We start from the raw sequence: 27,474 nt of genomic DNA, 5'->3' as shown, positions 1-27,474 counted from the left end.
CGTAACATTGATATTGCACTAATTTGATGGTAACTTCTGCCAAATGCAAGTTCTGCGACACAATGACAGACATTGCCTTTTCATGGATTTTTCACACCATCCACAACTAACTTTAAATTTATGACCATTCATTATTCCTGGCCTTTAACATCAGTCCATCTTTTGTCACTGGAAGACCTTTTATGCAGAATTTTTTTAAATAAGCCAAAACAACAGCATTGATTTCCAGATATTTTCCGTGTTTTGGCCTCGAAAAAGATTTCTTTGTTCATTTACACTCAAATAATTTCTGTGCGCCACCAGTGCACATTCGCTTTGTTTATCAAGAACTGTTTACTGGCGGCACAATTTCTGATCTGTTCAGCATGTAAAATAACCTTCCATTTAAGTTCTGCATTGTATGTGAAACGCTTTTCCATGATGAAATGATTAGAAAAACACAGCAATTAGAACAGAACGGTTATGGAAAAAATGGATTGATTTACAACTACAGTAGTATACCGTACACCTGTTCAACATGGAATGGAGGTTTGACAGGAAAGAGAAAGAACGTTTGTCATTATCTATAGAGCATGTGCACAAATTCCAGAAAGATGAATCATCATTAAATTATGTTGTCAACAGCGATAAAGCGTAGAGATGTAAACCCCTTTGAGATGAGTCATCTTTCTAGAAATTTATGTACGTTCTATACACGATTAATGTTCTTTCACTTTTCTTGTGTGGTCTCCATTTGATGTTGAACAGGTGTACGGATTCAAAAGCTTCATCTTTACTTCTACTAACTATGCATTTTATGTCAAATGGCATTAGACTTCCAATTGAAGATGCACCTGACATTTTTACCCTTTAATCTGTAAAAAAAAATGTACATCTTAAATTCAAAACAATACAATATGTTTATAATATTGTTTCTCCTTATTATTCTGGATTCCTTTCCACACCCAACTGGACAATTTTCATTTTATTTATATATACCTACTGTTTATTTATTTATCATGTTTTTAATTTTATAAATGGCCGCTTTCTTAATTGAATTTTATAATGAGATGTTTTTACACTTATATGATTTTTTTTTCTTGTTGATATACCTTTGCAACCATTTAATTTGCAATTTATGCAGAATATATCTGATTACTTCTTCAAAGTAATATTAGCAAGTTAAGTTCATCTTTACTGGCACTCTGACAATGTCCTTTTTGGTCATTCATTTGTTAAGACTTAAAAAATAATAATGAGATCTCTGTTTATTGTTAACATGCTATATTAAGTTATATTGATTAGATAACTATATTTTTCTCATCTTTTAAATTATTATATTTGCTTAAATAAGTAAATTAAATATTAACTTTAATAATAATTTTTTGTTATTAAGCTTTCTCAATTTTTTTTTATGAGATCATTGATATTTTATATTGGCTATCGCTTACCTTGTTTTCTCCAGTATACATACTAATTAATCACCCACTTTGTATCCAATTCAAAAGATTAGTGAAGTAGAAGAGTCACAAATTATCCACAGCCTTGAGTCAATACAGATTTACATACGAAGAGATTCATAAGCATTATTTGGCAGAGCAAGTTAAGCAAGAAGCGACAACCTAACAAAATTTGAGACCTATAGAAAATAATTTAATGTTCGTAGAAACACTAGAGTAACAGAAGTTATTGGAAAATTAACATTCTTTTATTATCTAACAAATTTTAAGCCTTATGTGTCTTGATAAAAGAAAAGATGCAAAATATTTATGTACCTGACTGATTTGTATTTTTTTCCATACATTTAAAGATAATTAATTAAGCATTTATTTTAATTCAGATTTTTATTTTTTTTTAAAGTAAATAATTATTCTATTGGATTTCTTAGAACAAGTAAGTAGTATTTGGATAAAAGTCCACAGTTCCAGCTTTGTTTGTTCACCTTTTATAAGTAGGTTAATTTATTTAAATATTGTACCTCTTTTTGGTACAATGAAAACACTTAATGGACATACACAAATAAAATATAAACACCCAAAACAATAAAAAAAATTTATCACAAACACTGTTGTAATGTGTAAATTCATCAGACATAACTTTATGGTGTAGTTTTAGACAGTTTCTTTTATATTGTATAATTTTGTTATATCTTTCTATTCTATGTCTTTCATTGCCTTAGGTAAACAAGGCATTATGTTTGTTTGATTTATACTAAATTTAATCATTCTTATAATCCTTGAGGAATGGAAGTTTTAAATAATTGACTTTGTTTTGAAGGTTTGTTATGGAAAGATTATATATTTATGTGCCAAGGTACATAATTGTGAGGTACGCATTTATATATGTTGATAAAATGGGAAAAATCATTACAATTATATTAAAATTAAATAATCGTAGTGAGTAGTTTATTGACACAGTTAATGGACTTAGAAAATTATAATCACTTCTTTTAGAATTTGTTTATTAGCAAACATAAAATAATCAGTTAGCACAAAGTTAAACATGTTATTGAGACCATACAGTAAAACTCTGACTTCTTAGTTTGAATAAATAACATATAAATGTAATATAGCTTGTGTAGTGGAATCATAAAAGTATTTTTGTGCAGGACAGTTCAGTTTTCAACATCTTTGCCAAGATATGTGTTATTAAGAATGTTAAAACTAGCAGTTTCTAGTTTTGATTGTGTCGCCTGATAATCATCATCAAGCAGCATTACTCTCTTTTAAATCCCTTTTTTTTGGCTTAGACCCAGAATAAATTTATTATAACTTTCAGAAGTTATTATATTTAAATAATCATAAGAAAATTATACTTATAATCGTATAACAGCGCTAAACATTATTTTATATATATATATATATATATATTTTTTAGTCTGACCTAAAATTTCATTTCATTCTAAAGTTATCTTTTTTATGAATTTTAAATGCTTTTTCTTTTTGTGAATATTTTAAATTTGTTTTTATTAAATGAATGTTTTTTAAATTGGCATATAGTATTTTTTTTGGAATATAAAATGTGTTTATAAGAGTTTGAGATTTCTTGAGAATTAAGCCATTCATTTTACTTTTTATTATATTGATCTAATGCTTATGAATCCCATCATAGTATTATCATTAAGTGCTTGCCTATTTTTGACCTTTTACATTGTAAACATAATTTACTCCCTTTTGTGATAAATGTTAATTACATGCATGATGTTTATACCAATAATTAATAATTAAATACAGGAATAAATTTTTTCCTCCTTTTTTTTAAAGAAATTAATAAAAATTTCTCCTAATCTCAACAAAAATATTATTTTCATATTCATGCTTGTTCAATATTGTTTTGCAGAGCAGAATGCATTACAGTTTCATATTAAAAATATTAAAGAAATTATGAACTACCAAAAGTAGAAAGTATATTTAGTTGGTTTACATTACAAATATTTATCTAAAACATTTTTTATGAATTAGTTCTTCTTCAGAGAACCAGTAATTAGATCAGGGTTATTGAATGATCATTTTTATACAAGATTTAAAACAAGTTTTAACATGTTTAGTTAAAAATAAAAATAATGTAATAAGTGAAAAAATATTTTGGTAAATATTTTTTATGTACACCATTTGGTGGTTCATTATTATTAATGTAATAGATGCACAGACAAATATTCAGAAGTGAGCATAACTTATTTTTTAACTGTTTTAATAAACGGTTAGAAGAAGTGCATATGCTTTTCAAATCGTACATCTCGTTGGAGTGATTTTTTTTTCAATACTGAGGTTCAACTAAACACAGTCTCCATCTTTGAACATCTCTTGAATCCTCATTGAAAAAGTTAAGCTGTGCACCATTATACTCTCTCTTTACAGCCACATTCACTTCATTTGTGTTCACAGGCTGTTCTTCATTAGACCAAAACAGGTAGAAGATCCAAGCTTGTGGTGGTTGAGGAAGCTATTGAACAGACCAGTGTACCATTACCTGATTTATTTCCGAAGGTTTAGTCGTATATTTTCATAGTAATCATGTATTTTTTCAGATTCTATTTCTCTATTGGCTTCCTAAGCTTCTTGTTTCAATTTACTGCTCACATTATTGATACAGTCGAGTCAGTAATGGCAGCAGAGAATATTGCTATGATATATACAATGGGAATATGTCAGCCATACATAAGCTTTAATAATATAGATCCTACTGTCTCATCTCTAATTTCTCTATTCCAGTTGTTGAGTTTTCTGTCTGATCCTTATCTATTGGTATTCTTACCAAACTCCTGGTGGTGTTGTTCCAACTCCTTTCTCTGCTTCTGTTTAAAATTTTATAACAGTAAACCCTCTTCTTAGACCCAAAATAATGAGGCCACATTTATTTTGTTTACATTTCTATTTACAGTTGTAACTGTAAATAGAAAATTCCACTGAGGCCTTTTTTTTATGCAGAGGAATCATCTTTTATATGATAAAGAATTGAGCAGTAGTTTTGTTAATAAGCAATATTTCATATTTAAAAAAAGTTTTAATTTTTGAACATGCTTCAGTGTATGCTGTGTTAATGATTCAAACCCACCGGGTTGGTCTAGTGGTGAACGCGTCTTCCCAAATCAGCTGATTTGGAAGTCGAGAGTTCCAGCGTTCAAGTCCTAGTAAAGCCAGTTATTTTTACACGGATTTGAATACTAGATCGTGGATACCGGTGTTCTTTGGTGGTTGGGTTTCAATTAACCATACATCTCAGGAATGGTCGAACTGAGAATGTACAAGACTACGCTTCATTTACACTCATACATAACATCCTCATTCATCCTCTGAAGAATTATCTGAACGGTAGTTACCAGAGACTAAACAGGAAAAAGAAAAAGTATGTGTTATGATTCAACTCATAACCCATAACCCGTAAGTTTAATTTCCTGCAAAATAGTCTTGCTTATTTTTTATTCATCTGATTATTGTATAAAAAAAACATTTTCAAATATATGTACTACTGTTCATCATCACAAAGTAAAAGTCTATAGTTTTACAAATTTATGTATAATTTTTAACTATATGAATTTTTATTTATCTGTGTTCTGTAGGAATGAGAAGAAATTCAGTTGCTGAAATCAACTGAAATTTCAAAATATAAAAATATATTTCAAAATTCAAAATGTCTAAATATGAATTCATCAGATTTTAATATTTCTTTATACTGTCTAATGTGCATTGTACATGTAAATTACAATACATGTTGCTCAGTTTTTGATGATTTATAGACTTTGACCAGTAGAATAATACTATAAATATTTACTATATTTTTTATTTTACATATCCAGATGTATGATCCATTTATGATCTGATATTATAATCAAAACATTTTGATAATAACATGTTTTGTTTTTTTTTTAAGTAGTATTAATATATTTATTATATATTTATTTTTAGGTTTTACCTACGGGAAAAGCTGAGTGAGAATCTATGGGCAGATGGATTCACTATGGATCCACAGTTGATAAGAGATTACTTTTATAGATTTCTTTATCAGCCGCAAGATAGAGAGTACCCTGATCTTTGTCAACTGCCAGATTTAAATGAACAAACCCTGCTGGAAAATTTACGTGCAAGATTTCAAGCTGGACATATCTATACTTATGTTGGATCGATATTAATCGCCGTTAATCCTTTTAAAGTTAGTTGCTGCATTTCATGTTTTATGTGTTTATTTGCTTGTATTATTCTATTAATCTGTTTATTTTATTGAAAGAATATTTTGTAGGGTTAAATATGCCATGAAATTGATGATTTTATTACTGTTAAAAATGTTACATACTTACCTTATATGCTTCTTTAGTTAATATATATTAATTTCCTTCAGGTAACATGATTTGTTTTGTATTTTAGTGTTTTTCATATATATGTATGTATATATATCCAGTGCTGTGTAAGTCCAGTTATCACAATTTTTTTTGTTCTGTTGATATACTTGTCTGTAACATATGTTAACATTGGATGCTTAGTTAATTGTTGGCTGTCGAAAAGGTTACATGTGTTTTGTATGGTTGATTAATTTTAACTAGTGGAAAAAATGGAACTAAGAATTTACATTAAATTTTGCTTTAAGAATAGAACAAAATGCAGCACTGCATTATAAATGTTGAATATTACTTTCGGTGATTCTTCTATGAATAAAAAAGTCTTCTGTTAGAAGTGGTACAAATCTTTCAAGAGGGCCATGAAGACTTGAAGATGATGAGCATCCTGGACTCCCAGCACATCAACAACCAATGACTGAAAGAAATAGTGAAGAAAATGATTGGGAACAATTGATGAATCACTGTCATAGAGGTTACTGATGATGTTGACATATCATTTAGCTCATGCTGAGCAATTTTTTTGAATCTTTAGGCATTAAACTTGTGGCTAGCAAAATGTATTCCTAAATTATTGTTTGACCAAAAGCAGTGCAAATGAGCATTGCTCATGAGTAACTAAAAAAAGTGAACAATGATCCAGAACTGGTCAAATAGGTCATAACTGTGATGACACATGGGTATATGTGACGTTGAAACTAAGGCCCAATCATCCCAATGGAGCTTCTTGAAGAGCCAAGATCGAAAAAAGCTCTTCAAGTTCAATTGAATGTGAAAATTCTGATCACTGTGTTCTTTGATTTCAGCGGTTTGGGTATCATGAGTTCTTGCCACTGGTTGTACAGTCAGTAAGAATTATTACCTGGAAGATCTACGCTGATTGTATGAAGCAATCCAAAGAAAACACCTGGATTTGTGGCAAAACAATTTATGGCAATTACACCATTATAATGCATCTGCTCACACTTGACTACTTGTTCGTGAATTTTTGGCCAAAAGCAACACCCGTTATGGTGCCTCAGCCTCTGTATTTGCTGGACATAGCCCCCTGTGACTTTTCTTCCTATTTCGCAAGCTGAAAAGATCAATGGATGGATGAAGTTTTGCCAAAACTAAAGAGATAAAGATAGAACAGCTAAAGGTGATAAATGCTGTACCAAAAATTGTGTTCCAGAGATGCTTAGAAGATTGGAAGAAGCACCTACACAAATATATTACATCTTCTGAAAGTGATTACTTTGAAGTGACAAAATCAATATTGATAAATAAATTTTTTTGAGAAAAACTTAAATTCTGCACATTTTTTTGTTGAATAAGGTATGTTTTGAGATTTAAAAAAGAAACAAAGGTAAAAATGATTTAATGTAGCCAAAACTGAATACTAACTTTCATTATTTTTCCACTTAATCACCACTGATCTCCACATTTTTTAAAACATTTTAACAAATTCTTTATTCCAATGTCATAAAGTCTGCTGCTTATGTGTTAAATAATGAATCAGCTTGCTGTCATTTTTGTACTACTGTAATCCAAGCCATTTCTTTAAACAGATGAATAAGTGGTAATCATCAATCATTTAAGTGATTACCAGATGAGATAAGTGGTAATCATTGCCTTATAGTCAATTTAGGTTGGTTAGTCTAAAATCTCCTAGCCTAATTTTCTGACAATTCGATTGTTTCAGCTGTTGTATAGGGTTGTGCATAATTGTCCAAAAACCCAATCCTATAAAGTAACAAGCTACTTTTTTTTTGTTTTGAATGGCATTTAAAGTTTCAACAGGATTTTTTCCAGTATGCTGCAGCATTAATAGTTGTTTGGTATTCTAGATATCAATCAACTAGATACCTTTCTTATTCAGAAAAGAGTGCTCATTATTTTTATAATAGAAAGTGTTTGCTTAAATTTCTTTAGATTCAGAAATGATGAGTTTCACTGTTCCATATATTATCATTTTGACAAAGAATTTGTATAGAAAGTACTAGCTTCAATCCCAATGTTGTTAAACAGCTCATACTCTTCATTTTCAAACTGCAAAAAGCTGAAGTCAGAAGTTTCTATTTATATGCATTCAATACATTTCAATACTCATCTAACTCAGGTTTTTTAACCAAGTTTCTCGCAATAAGAAAATTATTAACCACAAAACATTGGAAAATTCAATAGACAGTTCTGAAACCGTAAATCTCTTGATTGTCATGAATTTGGGATTCGGTTCTTCCACTGACTTCATCTTTCATCACTTGGGTCACTGCTTTGCTCTTCATTGTGAATATCTATCTGTTCATCCTTCCATTAGCAGACAGCATTATTGCCTAACATCTATTACTCATAATGTTTGGCCTATAAACCTCATAAGTTTCCTGTGAATTCCAGCAACACTGGTTTATTTGTTAAAAAAAATAAAAATAACAGCACAAACCTTACACTTAGTAATTATTTGTCATAACCTTCATTGTAAATCACTTGTACATTTCAACAACTGCATAGCTGACTATGTGACCCAAAAACTGGCTATTATATTATATTGAAACATTGAACATTATCAAGACAATTTCTAAGTAGACTGTACTGAAAAAGTGTGCTTTGTATTCAGCTATTTTCCATTAATTTTTAGGAATGTATCAAACATTCTACTTGGGTTCATTTCCTGCATTACATTACAACAAGAAAGAATAATGTTATATTTGACAAGTTTTTCTTTTTTTCTATAAATCTGCATCTTTTAACTCAAATAAAGAATTATTGCTTAAGTTTTCATTGTTAAAAGTGATGAACAAACAACTATAATTATGAACAATTATCAGTACCTGCTTAGAGATTTTTATTGACTTTATAATATGAAGATGATAATTACAAGGCTTATTAATAACTTTAAAATTGGATGATTTCTTAAAATGTTCCAAATCCCATTATAGTATTAAATTATATTCCAGTCTTCTTTATGCCTGAATTGCGGATTTCAGTTTCTGAATTAATCTATTTATGTAGTTGGGTTATGCTGAATGTCATTACCATCTGTAGAATTATTTGGTCTAGTCTTCATCATCACTGTAAAATTTCTATTAAAAGTAGAAAAAAAAGGTTCATTAAGAAAGAATCTTTATGAAAGGTTGTTTGTGTGCTTTACAGAGTAGGATCAAAAAGTAGTAGGACTGAATTTATTTAAATTTGTTTATTGAACTAATCTGTACAAATCCTTAATAGTCCTCAAAATAGCACCCTTGTGCTTCAACACAACGCATATAACGCGATTCCCATGGCACGTACGCCTTCTGGAACTCGTTTTCTGGGATCCCCTTCAGAGATGCCATTACGGCCCCTTGGATGTCTTCTACGGAGTTCTCGGTTTCCTTTGAGGTCCTGCTTGAGCTGAGGAAAGAGGAAGAAGTCCGGCAGTGCCAGATCTGGACTGTAGGGTGAGACAACGTGGCAACCCTGTGCTTGGCCAGAAACTACCTCAGCAGCAGCATCATGTGGCACGACACATCGTGGTGAAGCTTCCAAGAATCGGCAATGTCTGGCTGCACACGGAGGATACGTTTGCGCAACCTGTTAAGAACGTTCATGTAAAAACTGGCATTCACAGTCTGTCCTGGGGGTACGAACTTTGGGCGCCTTCACTTTGGCCACATTTTCATCAATCCTTGAAGTTGACGGGCAACCAGCATGCTGGTTGTCTTCGACGAGCTACCGCCTCTCCCGGAACAGCTTATGCCTCTCAATCACTGTTAAGCGGCTCATGACACCATCCCCGTAGTCGTCCTTAATCATTCCGAGGGTCTTCGTCGCGGTTTTCCCTAGTTTGACGCAGAATTTGATGGTGTAGCACTGTTCGAGATTTTTATCCATCTCGGATTGCATCAAAACTTCTTAACAGAGTTTCACGCAAATCAACGTGCTTACTCTCTGCTTGCTCGCAGGCAACTGGAAAACATATCGGTCTCTTCGGAAGGCTCCCCACAACCATGCTCAGGTAGTCCGACTCCTCTCCACTGCTCCATTCGCGCTATAGAAATTCAGTCCTACTACTTTTTGATCCTACCCTGTATATTAGAAACTAAACATTTATATACAGTATCCGTAAGTAGAAGAGAATAATAATTTAATAAAAAATATTTTCTTTCATAAAACTAATTTGAATTAATTACTGTGTCCTGTAAAGACTTACCTTATTTCCACTGATGGAACTTTGCATATAATCCATACTCATTTTCAGTAGTGTTTTATATGATTAAAGATTAATCCTCAGTATAAATCTATAAAGCTTGTTACTTTCTTTTTTATAGTTGTTTGTTATCACATTTTACAGTGAAAAAAACTTAAAGGACAGTTCTTTGTTTAAATTAAAAGATAGATTTTTTTACAAAAAATACCATTATTGAATCGGTGAGCATTAGTGAAAAACTTATTTGTGATTTTCAGAGAAGTTACAACATTAAAAAGCACGTGTAATTCACTTAAAGCACCTTGAGTTTTGCTTTGGATAGAGAATGTTAACAAACTAATAGCTACATTCATGAAGACTAATTTTAAATTAATAATTTACATTATTATATGCAATCTGTTGAGGACATAAATGAACAAATGACTTTTTATCAAGATAATAAATATTGATAACAATTTTATAAAATTATATCATAACTTGTTCATTATTATAACACGTGTTTAAAAAAGGACACAACCCAAAAATTATGCTTAGGTCATGCATGAGGTCATTATTAAGTCATGCATAGGTAAATTTTATTTCTCCTTACATGTCAGTTGACAACACTTTACTCAAGGTTAGCAGCTTGTAACAGTTTAAATGTCCTTCTTATGCACTAATGTTATATCAGTTTAAATTCATCTCTACTGTGTTAACTATTCATTTTCCAATGACGAGCATGTGTTTATTATTGAGACATATTGCACGTAAAAATCTCACAAACAAGTGAAAGATGAGTTTTGGATAAAATTTCCCAATTCTTCAGTTTCTAATAAGTCGACAATATTGTGTTTGATTAATACATTTTATGAGACTGGGAGTTTACATGATCGGAAAAACACAGGTCCACCATCACTGTTAACAGTAAAAGTCCTGGAGGATATGAAAAAAACGTTTGACTCACTCATTCAGAAAATTGCTCAAAAGGTTATCTTCACAGACTGGGCTTTCACCCTGTTGCATGATGAGGCATGGTTTCACTAGGATGGCTTCATTAACAGCCAAATATGGAGCAATAAAAATCCTCATGTGTTTCATGAACAACCATTACATACATGTAAAATTGGTGTTTGGTGTGCGATCTCCCAGCATTTTGTAATATGATCTTTATTTTTTGACAAATCTGTAGATGGTGTGGTTTATCATAACTTAATTGAACAGTATATTGCCATGTTAGATTTACACGTACAAGAATGTTGGTTCCAGCAGGATAATGCAACGAGTCAACTGCAACTGCTTTGAAACACTGGATATGTTAGGGAATTTTTTAGCCATAATTTGATATCAAAAGGGTTGTGGCCTCCAATATCCCCAGATCTTACACCAGCAGACGTTTTCCTTTGCGGATATTTAAAAAATGTAGTTTTTAAAAACAATCCTCATACACTTGACGAATTGAAGACTAACATTGAAAGTGAGATTTCAAACATTACAAAAAGTGGCTGTAAATGTTATGAAATGTGTACAAACCTGCATCAGGATCACAGGAAATCATTTTGAACATCTATTGTAAAGTTATTAAAGCTAATTTGAATGTTGTTGTATAAGTATTTTATTAATATAAATAATTTTGTAATAAATTCACATTGTCAAACAAAGGGGTTCTGTCCTGTTTGAAACACCCACTTCTTTTATCTTTAAAAAAGAGAAATAAATTAACCTACAGTAAAATACATGATCATTTAAACCTTGATTTATTAAGGTTTTTCCAGGAATATTTTATTTTCATAATGTTGACCTCTCTACAAGAATTTATTAAATCCTTACTGTTAATTGTAATTGTATAACTTAAATGTAGACTTAAAACCTCATGTTGTTACACCTTGTATCTTATAAAGTTTTTGTGTTTCTTACTTTTCCCTTTTTATTTGTTTATAACCATTTTACCCTTATTTGACAGATTTTATTACATAATTTCAAAGTTGATATTTCTAAATACTGTAATTGTTACCTAGACATTACAAATCGAAGGTTCTAAAAATTTTATATGAAAATTATTTCAAATTTACTTATTCCTCGAAGTTATTTTTTTTTAAATTCATAACAGCATGTAAATCATTAAAAAAACTGTCCCTGCGAAATAGGGTAATGAAAAGTTCCATTTAAAGTTAACAGAAATATTTCTATGAAACTTCTATTTTCATTCCTTTAAATTTCTTACTAAAATACTCCTGAGGGTACAATTAAAAACAGTTTTGTTCAATTTTTTTTTTTTTTTTAATTGTACCCTGAGTAAAATAAATACCAAAAATTAAATATTTCTGATGAAATAGCAGAAGTTGCGCTAACATTTCACTCTTATAAACTGTTAAGTTCTCGATAATTGTGTACAAATAGTACAACATAAATCATGATGATGGACAAACTTAAATACCAATAAACGTTTTATTTATTAAACCATTTCTTTTATTTTGGTTTAGTTGTAAATAAACTTCAAATATAGCGTGAAAATAGAATTTATTTACGTTTTATTTACAGCTGTAACTTTAATTATTCATACAGTACATAAGTAATGCTTGCTACAAAAAATGATCACTCATTAACTTATTGTACTAAGTATACTAAAACTTTCTGTTAAATAGCAGGCATCTTCTACTATAGTAGAAGTCTCTTATAACAAGGTCGTTTGTAATGAGCAAAAATAAAAAAAAAAAATGGTTACTTTCCTAATCATTAATGTATAGTAACGTTTGTTTTAATGACTAATAATGAAGTTAGAAGTCACTCATAACAAGCAAACTATTTTCTTTTGAATTTGTTTCTCGGGTAATACAAAACATAAATGATTTTAAAATACACGTACAGAAATTAAATCTTAAAGTCACAGTTTCAAAAAATCTGTTATTACAACTAAAAAAGATTACGAACCAGAAGATGAACCACCACTCCAAGTGGATTTTGACATTGATTCCAAAAATTTGTTTTACGGATTAATATGGATGATTATGTGAATGCTGATGGCGATGTGTTAAGTTCAACAAATGGAGAAATTATTAATGAAGTGAAACACAGGCAAATCATCAAAAATGAAGATGACATGATGGTTTAGAATCCAGCCATTTCTGTCCAGCTCGAGACATTTTAGAATTGCTATTGAAATTTTGTGAGATTAATAATGTCAGCAGTGAGTTTATAAATGATTAAATAGTTTAAAAACCTTTTTTTGACGATTTTGGGTATAAAAATAGAACGCAAGCAACTACAGATAATTATTTTAAGTTGAAAAGATTTAACATTTTTTCAATGTAAGCCTACAGTACTGCATGTACTGATCACACTTATGATTTTAAGCACACTTATGTGCTTATGATTTTTTTTTTGGTTTTAAATTCAGACAAATTTACACAATGTTGTATTCTTTAATATTGAGTATCAGTTACTATTTTGTGTTCAGAGGGAAAGGTTTTTCTGATATGAATAGGCTCATTCATTTATAACAAGCATCTAGGTATAATAAGTACATATTGCCAATCACTTGAATCTTGTTATAACTGTTTTTTATTGTAATTAAGATTGATCAAATTAAGATAATCTATTAATGGTTAACATTTTCTATTATTCAAGAACAATTTGTTTAATTTATGAATACTGTAATAAATTAAATTTTTTTCTAAATTTTACTAGCAGGAATTACCCCATTTTTTGGAACTTGATTTAATTAGTGTTTCTGAATATTAATGCGAGGAAAAATGAAGTTGTAAAGTATGAGATCCTCCTTCTTCTTTGTTTGGCCTACAATTGCTGACCCAATAATGGAATTATCCAGATAAATTTACACTTGAAGACATCTTCAAAGTTCAGTAAATATATTGGCAAAATAAGAAATCAGATCAGCTCAGTAATTCTTGAATTTTATATTAACACAAGTATAAGCAAACTTATATACAAACATACACACAGTCTTTCATTCATGTATAAAAATTGCATCAGCTTTCCCTACCTTCAGTAGAAATAAGCAGCTGAATAGCTATTGCGTATATTGAGTTTAAATATTAGATATTTTTCCTGCTTACATTTTCTATTCGGAGAATATAGTTTGAATTATTTTTTCATAATTTTAAGCATGAGAGGTTAGAAAATGGAAGAGCTATCTATCTGTTTTTAGTATAATGTCTGTTCTAATTTTTGCCTTTTACTGCTCTAAAATTGAAAGCTTGATTTAATCTGTTCCTAATGTACTTAATGAAGATTCTTTTGTCAATACACTTAAATTTTATATATTAGTGAAAATTTTTTATAACCACAATATATTTCCTGAATTTCAATACTTTCTGCCAAATTAATTTGGTGGTTTTGGCAAAATTTTTATTTACCTTACACATTGATAAGAAAAGCACATACCATTTACCTTAAAGTAAACCTTGAAATATCCTTATTAACAAACATTAAGAATAAATAATAAATGGAAATTACAAAAACTTTAAGGATGCAGAAAGGAACACCATGCATGTATTTTTGTGTCAAGATACACACTATAATATTACAATACAGTTCTTTATTTGCCAATCTGTTAGCCTCAGTGTAGTTCTTATGCCCTACATTCTCATTTGTGTGTTTTATATATTCTAATTTTACCTCTTTTATACATTCTTCCTTTAATGTTTTTACTCTCTACACTTCTAAATCCAGCTCTCTGAACTTAGGTGTCTTAATTTATAGATTACCAGTCATATTCTTTTTTACAAAAAGCTACTACAAATTGTTCATAAAACTTATTAAACCCATTTCATTTATAACATTGTCTTGTATCATCACATTTCAAAAGCCTCATACTTTTTCTTGCTTCTTGATGTTACTTTTTAACCCTGGTTTGTTACTCCACTCCCAGATCTGTTGCAATTCCTTTATTACTTTCACAAATTAAAAAGCAAAAGATGTAGAAGGTTACATCCTTGTTTCACTAATTTTTGTATTGCATCTTGCCTCTATTTATTTACTGTTACCTGATTGTACTACTTGATTTTTATACAAATAATTACTCTTCGTTCAGATTTTCTTAAATTCTTAAATATTCTGTTCCATTCTATATTAAAGAATTTTTTTTCAGGTTTTGGATAATAACGCACTGATATTTCATCAGTTTTTATTCTTATACACATTAGTTTGATATAACAATAATTTATTGAATGATATAACTATTTTTATGTTTGTTTCAGTTCCATCCCATATATAACCCCAAGTATGTAAAATTATACCAGAATAGTAGATTAGGTAGAGAATTGCCACCGCATATATTTGCTGTTGCTGATTCAGCATATCATTGTATGTTGAGAGAACGTAAAAATCAATGTATTGTGATAAGTGGAGAAAGTGGCAGTGGTAAGACTGAGAGTACTAATTTCCTTCTACATCATTTAACTGCTTTGTCACAAAAGGGTAGCCATGGAAGTGGTGTAGAACAAACAATACTCAGTGCTGGACCTGTACTGGAGGTAATGTTTTACTATTTGTTATATTTTCTGTTATTCAATGTTAATTAAGGAGATAATATTTATGATCATTATTGGTTTGCCTGTGCTATATTACTGTACTTATTATTTTGTGTAGGTACACATATAGGAAATCTTTTTTTGATTAGGAAAATAAGTGTAAGGGAAACCAATTTTTGTTGGAATATTATTTCATAATTTCCAAAGTTGTAAATAACCTGTTGTAATTGTAATCAGTGTAGATACACAAAAATTATTTTTAGATATCATAAAATAAAATAGCTACCTTAAATTAAAACAGTTGTGAATGTAATATTAATATTCATATATAAGCCCATAAAAGTTGCTTAATAAATTTAGTTCCTTGTCTGACAAATCCATATATTAGAAATTTTGCCAGTTTAATTTTTATAAATAGATTTTCTCTGAAAACCCAGAAGCCATATGGTAAACTTGCTTTCTTTATTAATAGAAGTCATGGATTCAAATAAAAAACATAAGATCAAATTATTTCAATTCAGCTACTTCTGATATTAAAAAAAGTTTTCAAAATTGTATATTCATAGGTTAGTATGTACTTCACTGAAATGTATGTAATACAGCCAACTCCTGATTATCCATGATAATAATCAGGAAGAGAATCACGGATAATCCAAAATTAGGGTTGATCCAAAAATAATATTTAATAAAGTAATAGGTGTCAAAATGACCTAATAGTCTCTACTGCAGTACAGTAATTGCAGACTCTATTATATTAAGGTATAATGGCAAATAATAAAATAAAATTTAGTAAAGTAACCCTACACTACGCTAGTATGAACCTGATAAATGAAATATCCAAAAGTTAACAATCCAAATACATATTAGCATATGAGAAATTTTCATTACTACTAATTCTAGCAGATTGTGAATAATCCAAAATCAGGGTTTATCCAGAAATAATATTGAAAAAATTAATATATGACCTAATAGTCTCTACTGCAGTATAGTAAATTACATGCACTATTATATTAAGGTATAATGGTAAATAATAAAATACAATACACTAACCCTACACAGTACTATTATGTACCTGAAAAATGAAATATCCGGAACTTAACAATCAAAACTACATATTAACATATAAGAAATTTTCACTACTATTAATTCTGTATGTAAATAGAGGATGTACATACAGTAGTGTATATACTATGTAATGCATTAGCAAACGCTTATGAAAACTGCAGTAGGTAATGGGAAAAATATAGATATTAAAAAAGAATTAATGAATTGAACATTACTCTTTGAAATTTTTTTTAAAAATGTGATTGATTCTTGTTTTAGTCACTAAAAACACCTTTTAATTGAACATCATAGTTTTCATAGCATAATAATAACATACAATGAACTATCATCCTGACCCTTCAGAAAATCAGGAGACCTGTGTTTTGGAGTCTTGACTGTGTATGGCCTTTCGTTTCGTTGTTTCAACTTCACTACTATTTGCTGTTGTCACTTTCCAACCCCCACCTGCACGATTTTATTGGACTATCTCCTTGTCTTTCTACAGACATACAAAGATTTGGACTGCCTTCTTGCCTTCTCAAATCCCAGATCATTTTTATCATATTCCAACCACTCAGTCATGTTATTTTTGTCAACATTTTCACCACCATAAACTTATTTTATCATTAATTTCATTTTATGTTCATAAAACTTTTCTTTTGCAATAAATTGGTTGCCTGCATTGCACAAATGGGCCCAGATGCTGGATTACCCTGAGCTCGTTATTACATGAACCACTCTACCATGGCATTGTCAAGTGTTTCATTAGAAGACTTTTCATTGTTTTGTATTGCTTCATGCCACTGGAAGAATCTAAGCTGATGTAAAAGCAATCAGTTTCTCCTTATTTTTACAAATATCATGTACAGTAGATTTCAAAAATCTCCAGTGTTATATTCCATAGAAAGTTGCTTTACAGTTAATCTTTTATCAATCTCTAAAATTTCTAGTTTTTGCTGAATTGTCAATACAACACACCTTCATTTTATCACTCATTGTAGCCACAAAATGTACACATCTTATAAACGAGTTTTATGCACATGCTAATCCTGAAATTTAAAAAAAATAGTACAATAAAAAATTTAAATGGTTAAAATACAAATTTTTTGAAAGTGTCATACAAATAAAAACAAAGACATTCACATGTAGAGTAGAGCTCTGTAACCCACAAATGTAGCATCAACTAAGCCTATGTAATGGATTACGCTGACTCATTGTTAGTTGCATTAGATAACACTCGACAGTAGCCTACAGAATTTTTGATAACTAGTTAAGGAATGGATAGGTGGACATACAGTGCTTGTATATTAATAGAAGGATTCATAAAGTATAGTACTGTACATATAATTCAGCGTTATCTTATTCCAAACTAGTACACATTCAAGTAGCAAAAGAATAAAAGAGTAAAAATCAGTCATAGAACAGTGAAAGAACTATAAATTTTTAGCTTCTTTATAAGTTTTTAAAACTATTTATTTTTGATAGGCATCACTGTTAAACCGCTCACAAATAATTGTGAGTTGGCTGTAACTTATCAGGTTTACTTTTCATTGGTAATTTATTGGTATTAAACTTTTTTTGATTATGTTTTTTTATTATCTTGTGAAATATAAATTGAGCAAGCATTTTGGCACCTAATTATTTTTTGTTCATTGTATTTTTATGGAACCATAATTGCTTTTAGCTTAATATGTGTGATCTTCAAAGATGAATTTCTTTCTTTCATGAACTATTTTACTATTAGATAAATTTAAAAGGACCAGATAATGTTACACAGCTGTTGTGTGTGGATTAATCACTTGCATCAGACAACATTGCAAGAAAATGTATATGGAGAAAATACATTAAGAGATGTTAATTAGTTCAACTTGCAAAATTAATCCATTTGTTTTTACTTATAGGATTGATGTATAAGAACATGAGATATACAAGAACTGGTAGAAACAGTCTAACTTGGAGACATCCAGTTAACCCAAACAATTAATTAAATTATTCCTCTGTACTATTAAATCATATTTTTAATTATATTAAAATGAACCACCTAGTACAGAATACTTTTGTGAAATCCCGCATCCTCATCCATGATTGAAGTGTTTACTTAAACTTCATATTAAAAATTGAAAATAATGAAAATTGGTTAATTTATTTTATTTTATTTTTTTTATAAATTTATAAAAATGTTTAAATAAGTTAGAAGTTTATAAGTTAAATTGATAAATAGTTTATCTAAATGACAGATCATCTAACAAACAATAAACATTCTATTTCTGATATTAACACAAATTTAGAAATAGAAATTAATAAAGATGACAAAAAAAATATTGCTTAAATAAATACCAACAAGTATCAGTTTGATAAACCATCAGACATTGTTTGGGGGAGACAGCCTTATAAAAACTGCAACAGATAGCAGCACTCATATAATAACTTAATATGCAGTTTTCATTATTTTAGTATTTTTAACTTTTAATATACGGTTTAATTAAAAATTTCAATCATTACTAAGGTTGCAGGTTCCCGTGAAGGTACTTCATGCTAAAATTAAATTATTTTCTTATCTCAATATTCCATACTAGGAAATTTATTTTAATAAAACTTTAAAAAATTTTTTTTTTGAATATTCAAATAATTTGTTATCATATTGACCACTGTGTTAATAAAGTTTAATATTATATTAATTCAAATTAAAGAAATCACTTTTTATGGTTGTGTTATTGCAGTTTTGTGTTTTTATTATGTAGTGTACAGTTACTTAAGAAAAATTTTTGTTTCTTTTGTAAGTTACTTTATATTTTTGTATCATATTTCTAATAGCTGTTCATGAAAGGCACATTTAAGATCTGACGAAGAGTCAGACCTGATTTTATGCTTTATAAGTAATTGTAGTCATGAATGACAGATTTAATGAAGTGGTTTATTTAGGAAAAACCATTAAGTGTGCATTATTAAACTATAACTATAGATTCATTAAAATTTAATCATTTATAATAATTTAGTTATAAATTTTATGAGAATTAAAGATATTAAACATTTAGGCAGATTCAACAGTGCCCTTAGATTTTGGATTTTGAATTAGTTCCTCATTAATTACTGTAAAGTTTTAAACAATCTTTAGATACATTGTTAAATTTTAATATTCAGGTTCGTTTTATTGTTATTTCAGGCATTTGGTAATGCTAAGACTGCGCATAATAACAATTCCAGTAGATTTGGGAAATTTATTCAGGTTAATTATAAAGAAAATGGAATGGTTCATGGGTAAGTAATGTAAATGCAGTATTAAAATACAATTAAATTTTTCTAATAGTTAAATTTGTTTTGTTAATCTTTAAACAGGTAATAATTTTAATTTATTTAAATATTCTATTATGTAGATGTAGAATAAGACACCAGACAGTTATCCAAAAAGTCTTATAAAATTATTTCATAAGACTAAGTATGTTCAAAAATATTTTTATTGGTTCAGAAAAATGGAAGATTTATCATTTTAGTCACTGTTTACTAAACAGTAACTGTTAATTTTTAATAGTAGGGAATGCTACAGCCACATAGATATGTTAACTATAAGCAGTGATATTGATATTTTTTAATTTCATTCTTCCGACATCCTTACCAGAATAAATTTGCAGCTGAAAGATATGATGAATGTGCCACTGGATGTCAGATTTAGAAATTTTTGTACCTAGGAACCAGCATATTAAATTGATCTGGCTGAGCTTGAAATCCATCACGTACACCATATTTTATTTCAAGAAATTTGGTAACACCAATAGAAATTTCTGACTATTGGATAATATTTATTTATAATTACTATGAGTAACAGTCACAGTACATTGTTTGAGCTGAATAGAACACTGTTATAATAATCAATTTCTCATCAACTTAATTTGTAAAATGTTTCCTAAAAGTTCTGCCTCTATACATTTAATGTCATTTTAACTGGTAGCTGTTTTTTTAACATTTCCTGATGACCATGTTGAATTTTTCATTAAAGATTTTAAAAAAAGAGAGAATTGTGCTGTGATAAAGTGAGAGCTGTGCTCATGGTAATAGCAATTGTTTCTTTTTGTCTTGTATTTATTATTGCATATTGTTTGTCAATGGAAATAATTGTGTATAATCATTATTGGTAGGGATACTTTATTATATTATTGTTTCCTGAACTTGTAAACTTCTAATTAGATTATTAGTGTTATGTACTTAAAAAAATCATTGCATTCTGTACTATACCAAATAGCTACCTTACATTAAAATATAGTTATAAATGCGAGACTACTAATATTAATATTTTATTAATATTAATAAAATTCAAAACATTAGAATTTAGTTATCCTTGTATATTCATTTCTTGTCTAAACAAACACGTAATACTACATCTTTAAAAAGTTAGCAGAATCAGTTTTTGCTTTCCCAATAAATGTAGCTAGAATAATTACATTAAATGGAAAAGTATGGTGATCATGTCAAAAATGAGGTATCTTTTTATTGCAAATTTTAACATTTGCAAAACTAATCAAATATTTCAACTATTTTATCTAGACCCACAAAACCTATGTATGTATGTGTGTCACACTGCTTTTGGAATTATATCTAAGGATAGACAAAACTGAGATCAAATTTGGCTCAGATACACAGTAAGTCTTAAAAGTTCCCAAACTTAAGTCTATATAAGTAGCGCCATTTTTCGGACAACCAAGGAACTATGTAGTACGATGTCTGATGAGTGTGTGTATAAAATTTTGTCACTCCAGTCTTGAGTTTTATTCAGCTGCGTATGTTATGTTCATGTGACCTTGTGCAAGCTTTTTGACGTGGAACAGAGAAGCACAATAAAATTTTATGTTCAACTTCAAAAATCTTTTTTTGAAACTTATTCTATGATACAGCAAGCATTCGGTAATGAAGCCGCATCTCGTACCACAACATATACATGGTGGAAGTGGTTTAAAGACTGTAGAGAGTCGTTGGATGATGACGAACGAAGTGAGAGGCCATCAACTGTCAATGACAAAACCATTGCGAAAGTGTGCACACACCTGCTCGAACAACCTCATTTTACACTTCAGGCCATAGCAGAAGAGCTAAACATCGGTAAAGACACGGTACATATAATTCTAACAGAAAAATTGAACTGCCGAAAGGTGTGCTCTCGTTTCATTCCACACATCTTGACCAAAAAACAAAAACACACTTCGTTGAAACTGCTGATAGCAACCCAAGTTTTTTGCAAACAATTGTAAATGGGGGATGAAACCTGGTGCGTCATGTATGATCCGCAAAGCATCAATCCGCTGCTTGGTTGAGTCCTGGAGCACAAAGACTGGCAAAAGTCAGGCAGCAAAAACAAAGAGTGAAAACGATGTTGATTCATTGCATTCTTTGACTCAAAGGGCCTGATGCTTCGCATTTGTCAAATCCGACCCAAGTATCAGGATCCGGGCTCTCTTGAACTCTCTTGCACGATAATGCGATAATGCCCCGACTCACATGGCAACGGTTTTAACATGTTATTACGCCGCAAATCAAATCACCGTCTTATCCCACCCGCCCTGTTCACCAGACTTAGCTCCAGCAGACTACTTTCTGTTCCCAAAACTCAAGTTGAAGATGAAAGGCCACCTTTTCTGCAACATTCCAGCCATCCAAAGAATTGAAGACGATCTCACAAAGTGATTTCTCCAGCATTTGACGGCTCTACCATCACTGCAACAAGTGTTCGATTAGAACAAGAAAAACTAGAGTACAATGAGTGCAATTAGAGAAGGGTTCTATGTAGAGGGCTGATGTGTGTAAATTTGTTTATCTCTATCTGCATTTTTATTTAATTTAGTTCAGGAACCTTTCAGACATATGTACTTATATATATGGGACATAGATCGTATTAATTTCCTTTAAAGGGGATGAGTGATACCATGAAAAAATCAATTTCGATTTCTTCAGAGGCATTTTAAAGAAACTTTATCAAAGCAAATTTGTTACCTCCAATACATATAAATAATCAAAAAAAAAAATGTTTTAAATCAACCCCCACCTCTTAAGATTGAAATATACGAGGTCGGTTCAGAAAATAACTGAATGAAAGATATTATGCGCCAGTGGAGATATTTAGTGATATGTGGTTGGCAGCTTTGTGTTTCGCATAACCTCCTCTGTAACCACATGTTCTTGGATTGGAGATCTCATTTAGTTTTTGTGTTACTGTTATTTGAGTGCAACGTGTTTAGGTATTAGTGACGATTTTTGTAATGTACAATTTTCAGGAGAAACAATACAAATAAAAATTTTGCATGAAACTGGGGAAAAATTTCAGAAACATTCAACTTTTGAAACTAGCTTACAGAGATGATGCTCTGGGTCATACACAACTTTATGATTTTCATGATTTAAAAGTGGTTGTCAGTCAATTAAAGGTCTTCAACTTCAACTGGTGACACCCACATTCAGAAATCAATGATCTGGTGTGTACAAGTTGCCAATTGACTGTTAGAGAACTTGCAGAAGGTTAGCATCTCAATTTGATTATTTAGACTGAAAATTTGAACATGCATCAAGTTGCAGGCAAGTTTATTCCTCGTCTCATGACCAAACAGTAGAAAGAACATCAAGAACACATTTGTTAGCAACTAGTGACAATGAAACATTCATACAAAGGATCATAATCGGTGACAAAAGCTGGGTTTACGGCTATGACATTGAGCGAAAAGTTCAATCATCACAATGGATTGGCAGAGGATCTCCATACCCCTAGAAAGCACATTAGTCTTAGTCCAATTTCAAAACAATGCTCTGTTTTTTTTTTATTTTAATGGAATTGTGCATCTTGAATTCTTGCCTCAAGGTGAAATAGTGAATCACGCGTACTAACAAGGCATTTTACAATGGTTGCATGAAAAAAATTTGCAAAAAGAGACCAGAGTTGTGACTAGACAACTCATGGTTCCTTCACCACGACAGTGCACCTGCACACTCACTGTGTCACTTCATCAGTTTCGTGCCAAAATCAGATGACTGTCCTTCCTCTCTCAGCCTCCCTTCCAAAATTAAAATCAGTGATAAATGCCATGTTGAGACTATTGATGACATTAAAGCAAATTCATCATAGACGTTAAAGGCCATTTCAAATGAAACTATCCAGGACTGCAGGAAAAATTTTGTGAATAGGGGAGAGGAGTACTTTGACGGGAACAAGGACTAATAATCTGTAAATTAAAAAAGTAAAGTTTGGTTATTTTCTTAACAGACCTTTTATGGTTTTTGTTCTTTCATTCTGTCTCCATTTAGTTTTTTTAAGTTTCATTATGTTGAGTTATCAAGAAATCTCTACAGTTTTTTTTACATTGTTCAAGACTTAATTTTAATTTACAATTTTGTGTGTGTGTGTATATAAATAAATAACTTGAGCCACCAAATACAAAATAAAATTAAATTAAGTATGATGACACTTACCTTGTATAAACATAAGAGCACTTTCACGATTTTCTCGCAACTTCAGTTGATCCATTCTTTTAATTATTCACGTAAAATTACCCATTATAAATAAACAACATTAACAAAATAAAATCTTAATAAATACAATAAAACAAAATTTGTTAAAACTTTGAATATAGACTTTAAAATCAATTCAAATCAAAATGGAATTAAAATGATTTTTTCTTCTTTTCTCTCCTTAAAGTTGGCGAACCTGTGTCGTTCATGGCGATGCTAGTAATATTTTCATTGCATTGTTGTCTAAGTTGTCGCGTTGTAATACCTTTGATTACATGTGAATTATTACATTTTAAAATGAATAGGAAAATTGATGTTGCCGTCAATTGTGAAATATGTGGTCATTCATTTTTTAAACTGTCAAAGTGGTAAGCCTGCAGAAATTCATAGGCAGTTGGTTGCTGTGTACGTTGATAATGTAATAAATTAAAGAAACATCCGAAAATGGTGCGAAAGGTTTAGAAATTACAGAATTAATGTGCATGATGAAGAATGTTCGGAGAGGCCCTTGATAATCACCAAGGACTTGTTGAAACGCGTCTGTGATGAAATCAGAAAAGATCATTGCTCAACGATTTGCAGCCTAGCCCTTATTTTTCCTGATGTTTCAAGTGCTGTTATTGGTCGCATTTTTCACGGCCATTTAGGCTTCAAAAGGTTTGTGCTCATTGGGTGCTGCACGTCTTAACGAAACATCACAAAAAAGTCTGAAAGGTATCTGCTTTGGAATTTTTGATGCGCTACAAAGAAAAAGGTAATTAGTTTTCAATTGTTACTGGCAATGAAACATGGATTTCGTATTACACGCCAGAGAGAAAACGGTAGCAAGTGAATGGCATCATTCTCAATCATCAACAAAGGTCAAGCCACAGCCATTTGGACACAAACTGATGGCCACAGTCTTTTGGGATCGGTTTGGCATACTCCTGATTGATTTCATGCCATGACTACAAATGCAGAAGCCTACTGCAAGGCTATGTAAGTTACGGTGCACCATTCAAAATCAGTGGCTGACTGACAGCGACATCCTGCTGCATGATAATGCGGGTCCAACATGTGATTTACTGAGAACATTTGGATGGGAAATCTATGATCACCCACCATATAGTCCGGTCATAGCTTTCTGATTTACCATTTGTTTGGGAACTAGAAAGAATTTTTGAGTGTTAAACAGTTCACGGGTGACAGTGAACTTAAAAATGCTGTTAATCAGTGGCTAAATGGACTGGCTGCAGAAAAATATGATGAGGGTATATTGAAGCTAGTGTATTGCTACAATAAATGTCTTAATTCATGTGGCGATTATATGAAGTAGTGTAAGGTATATATGTAGCTTAAGAGAAATAAAAAATTTTTATAAAGTTCCCAGAATAAATTTTTTGAATGAAACGATCTTTACTTTAGAGATAACCTCTTGTATTACTGTGTAGGATTTTAAATAGATTAACAATTTTGGATAAAGTGCTGCTATCTATTACAGCCTTTATATTCATGTCATTCTCATACTCTGTTGGTTGATCAAGCTGAATCCATTTTTATATTTATATATATAAAATTTCTCTAAAATGTCTAAACCTGTATTATTATTATTATTATTCATATTACATTTTTTTAACTTCTAACATTCCCAAATTAGTATAAATATCAGATATTGAATGTTTATTATCAATAAGATGGTCAGAAACATTAGGAAAACCCAATTTTCCATTTTTATAATAGCTGAAATGTTCAGAAAATCTGGTTTTGAAAGATCTAGTGGTCTTTCCTATATAAATATGGTCACAGCCATTACATTTTTGTAAATTCCACCCAAATTATATACACTATATGTATGCAGGTTTAAACTTATTTAATATTTTTTTTAATATTTATATCATAAACCTTTTTAATATTTTCAACTATACTATCAGTATATACATATTTTAAATATAAATTGTCAATTTTTTGAATTTAATTTATTGGTATTAGACATGTATTATTGTTAATTTTTAATTTTTTTTTTTTTGTATATATGAGGTCTGTAAATAAAATAATGAGACTGATTAAAAAAAATTTTTTATTTACAATCTGATTATACATGGACTCTATCTATCAACTTCGAAATAGTTCCCTTGGAAAGTCATGCAACGCTTCAAACAGTTTTCCCTCTCTTCATGGCTGTGTTGAAACTCAGAAATCAGAGTATCCTTCAGATGGTTGGTTACATTTTTTTTTCTAATGTTTCTAAACTGTATCCCTTGAGGTGTTTTTTAAAGTCAGGAACAGGAAAAGGTCGCAGGGACCCAAGTCAGGTTAATAAGGTGGTTGAGGAACTACAGGAATGTTTTTCTTTGCCAAAAACTCACTAATTGAGAGTGCAGTGTGACAAGGTGCATTGTCATGACGCTGCATCCAGTTGTCTGTGATGGCTGATCTCATACAAACAACTCTTTTTCGCAGCCTTTCAAGAATTTCTTTTTCGCAGTTCAAATTCAATTGTTGTGCAATCATTCTAACAGTTAATCGCCGATCTACCATATGAAGTCTCTGATTCGCTCAACATTGTCATAACTCTTTGATGTTATCAGACTTCCAGAGCATGGATCTTCTGCAACTGATACCCAGCCATCTGAAAATGCTTTAAACCACCTAAAATCTTGGGCTCGTGACAGATTGTCATCTCCATTTGCCCTTTCAATTTTTCAAAATTTTCAGAAAAATTCTCACAGACTAACACCAAACTTGATTGCACAACGTTGCTCATAATTAGTATCACTCATTTTTATAACGCACAACAAAAACTTGTTGCGCAAAAAGTTTGTTTACGTCTCACATGCCAACAATAGACTAAAAATATTAATATCTAATATAAATCAGCTGTTTACATAACCATACGTTCACTAGTAACTTTACAGTGTTGCCACATTGGCTGCCAAAAAAAATTTCATTACTTTATTTACAGATCTCGTATTATCAATTAAAAATTCACTATAACCATTATATATAGCAGTTTGCTTTTATAATATCTATTTCATTGTTTAATTTTTTTCATTATATTGTGTGTAATTAATCGCTCTATTAACCATGTTTGTTTATTTATTAATTTTGTCTGAACATGGATGATTTGAATACTACCTATGTATTGTGGTTTTATTAGTAGTTGGTTTTCTATATATACTGACATTATAAAATGATTATTAATTTCAAAAGTAAATTTTAATCCATTATAGTATGAATTTATTTTTTTCAACATTATTAGATGTTCTTTATATATAATGAGGTTATAGACTACAAAAATATCATCATACTTAGTCCGTAGTAAAATATTATGAGTATGAACAATGCCTGTAAATAAATTTTGGCCATAATAGCCAATAAAGGAAAATCCATTGGTAAAGTATTTTCCAGAGCGTAATATTTGTCATTAAATTTAAAATAATTTTGTTGGTATACATTTCTAATGATAGTAATAATATTATCAACAAATGCAGAGTCTTTGTTATACATTAATTTATTTTTTA

General features: G+C 30.2%; 1 protein-coding gene across 8 annotated transcripts in view; it reads left to right on the top strand.

The window, feature by feature from the left end:
• LOC142324637 (unconventional myosin-IXa-like) overlaps positions 1-27,474 on the top strand; it is a 198,086-nt gene that overhangs the window by 35,533 nt on the left and 135,079 nt on the right. For all 8 annotated transcript variants that reach the window (XM_075365531.1, XM_075365515.1, XM_075365494.1 and 5 more), the window contains 3 exons: positions 5,385-5,628; positions 15,173-15,448; positions 19,653-19,747. In XM_075365531.1, coding sequence (XP_075221646.1) covers positions 5,385-5,628; positions 15,173-15,448; positions 19,653-19,747 — 615 coding nt within the window. The remainder of the gene's footprint in view (positions 1-5,384; positions 5,629-15,172; positions 15,449-19,652; positions 19,748-27,474) is intronic.

This window comes from Lycorma delicatula, chromosome 1, assembly GCF_047948215.1.
Source record: "Lycorma delicatula isolate Av1 chromosome 1, ASM4794821v1, whole genome shotgun sequence".
Classification (NCBI taxonomy): Eukaryota; Metazoa; Arthropoda; class Insecta; order Hemiptera; family Fulgoridae; genus Lycorma; species Lycorma delicatula.
This window is presented reverse-complemented; position numbering and strand designations above follow the sequence as displayed.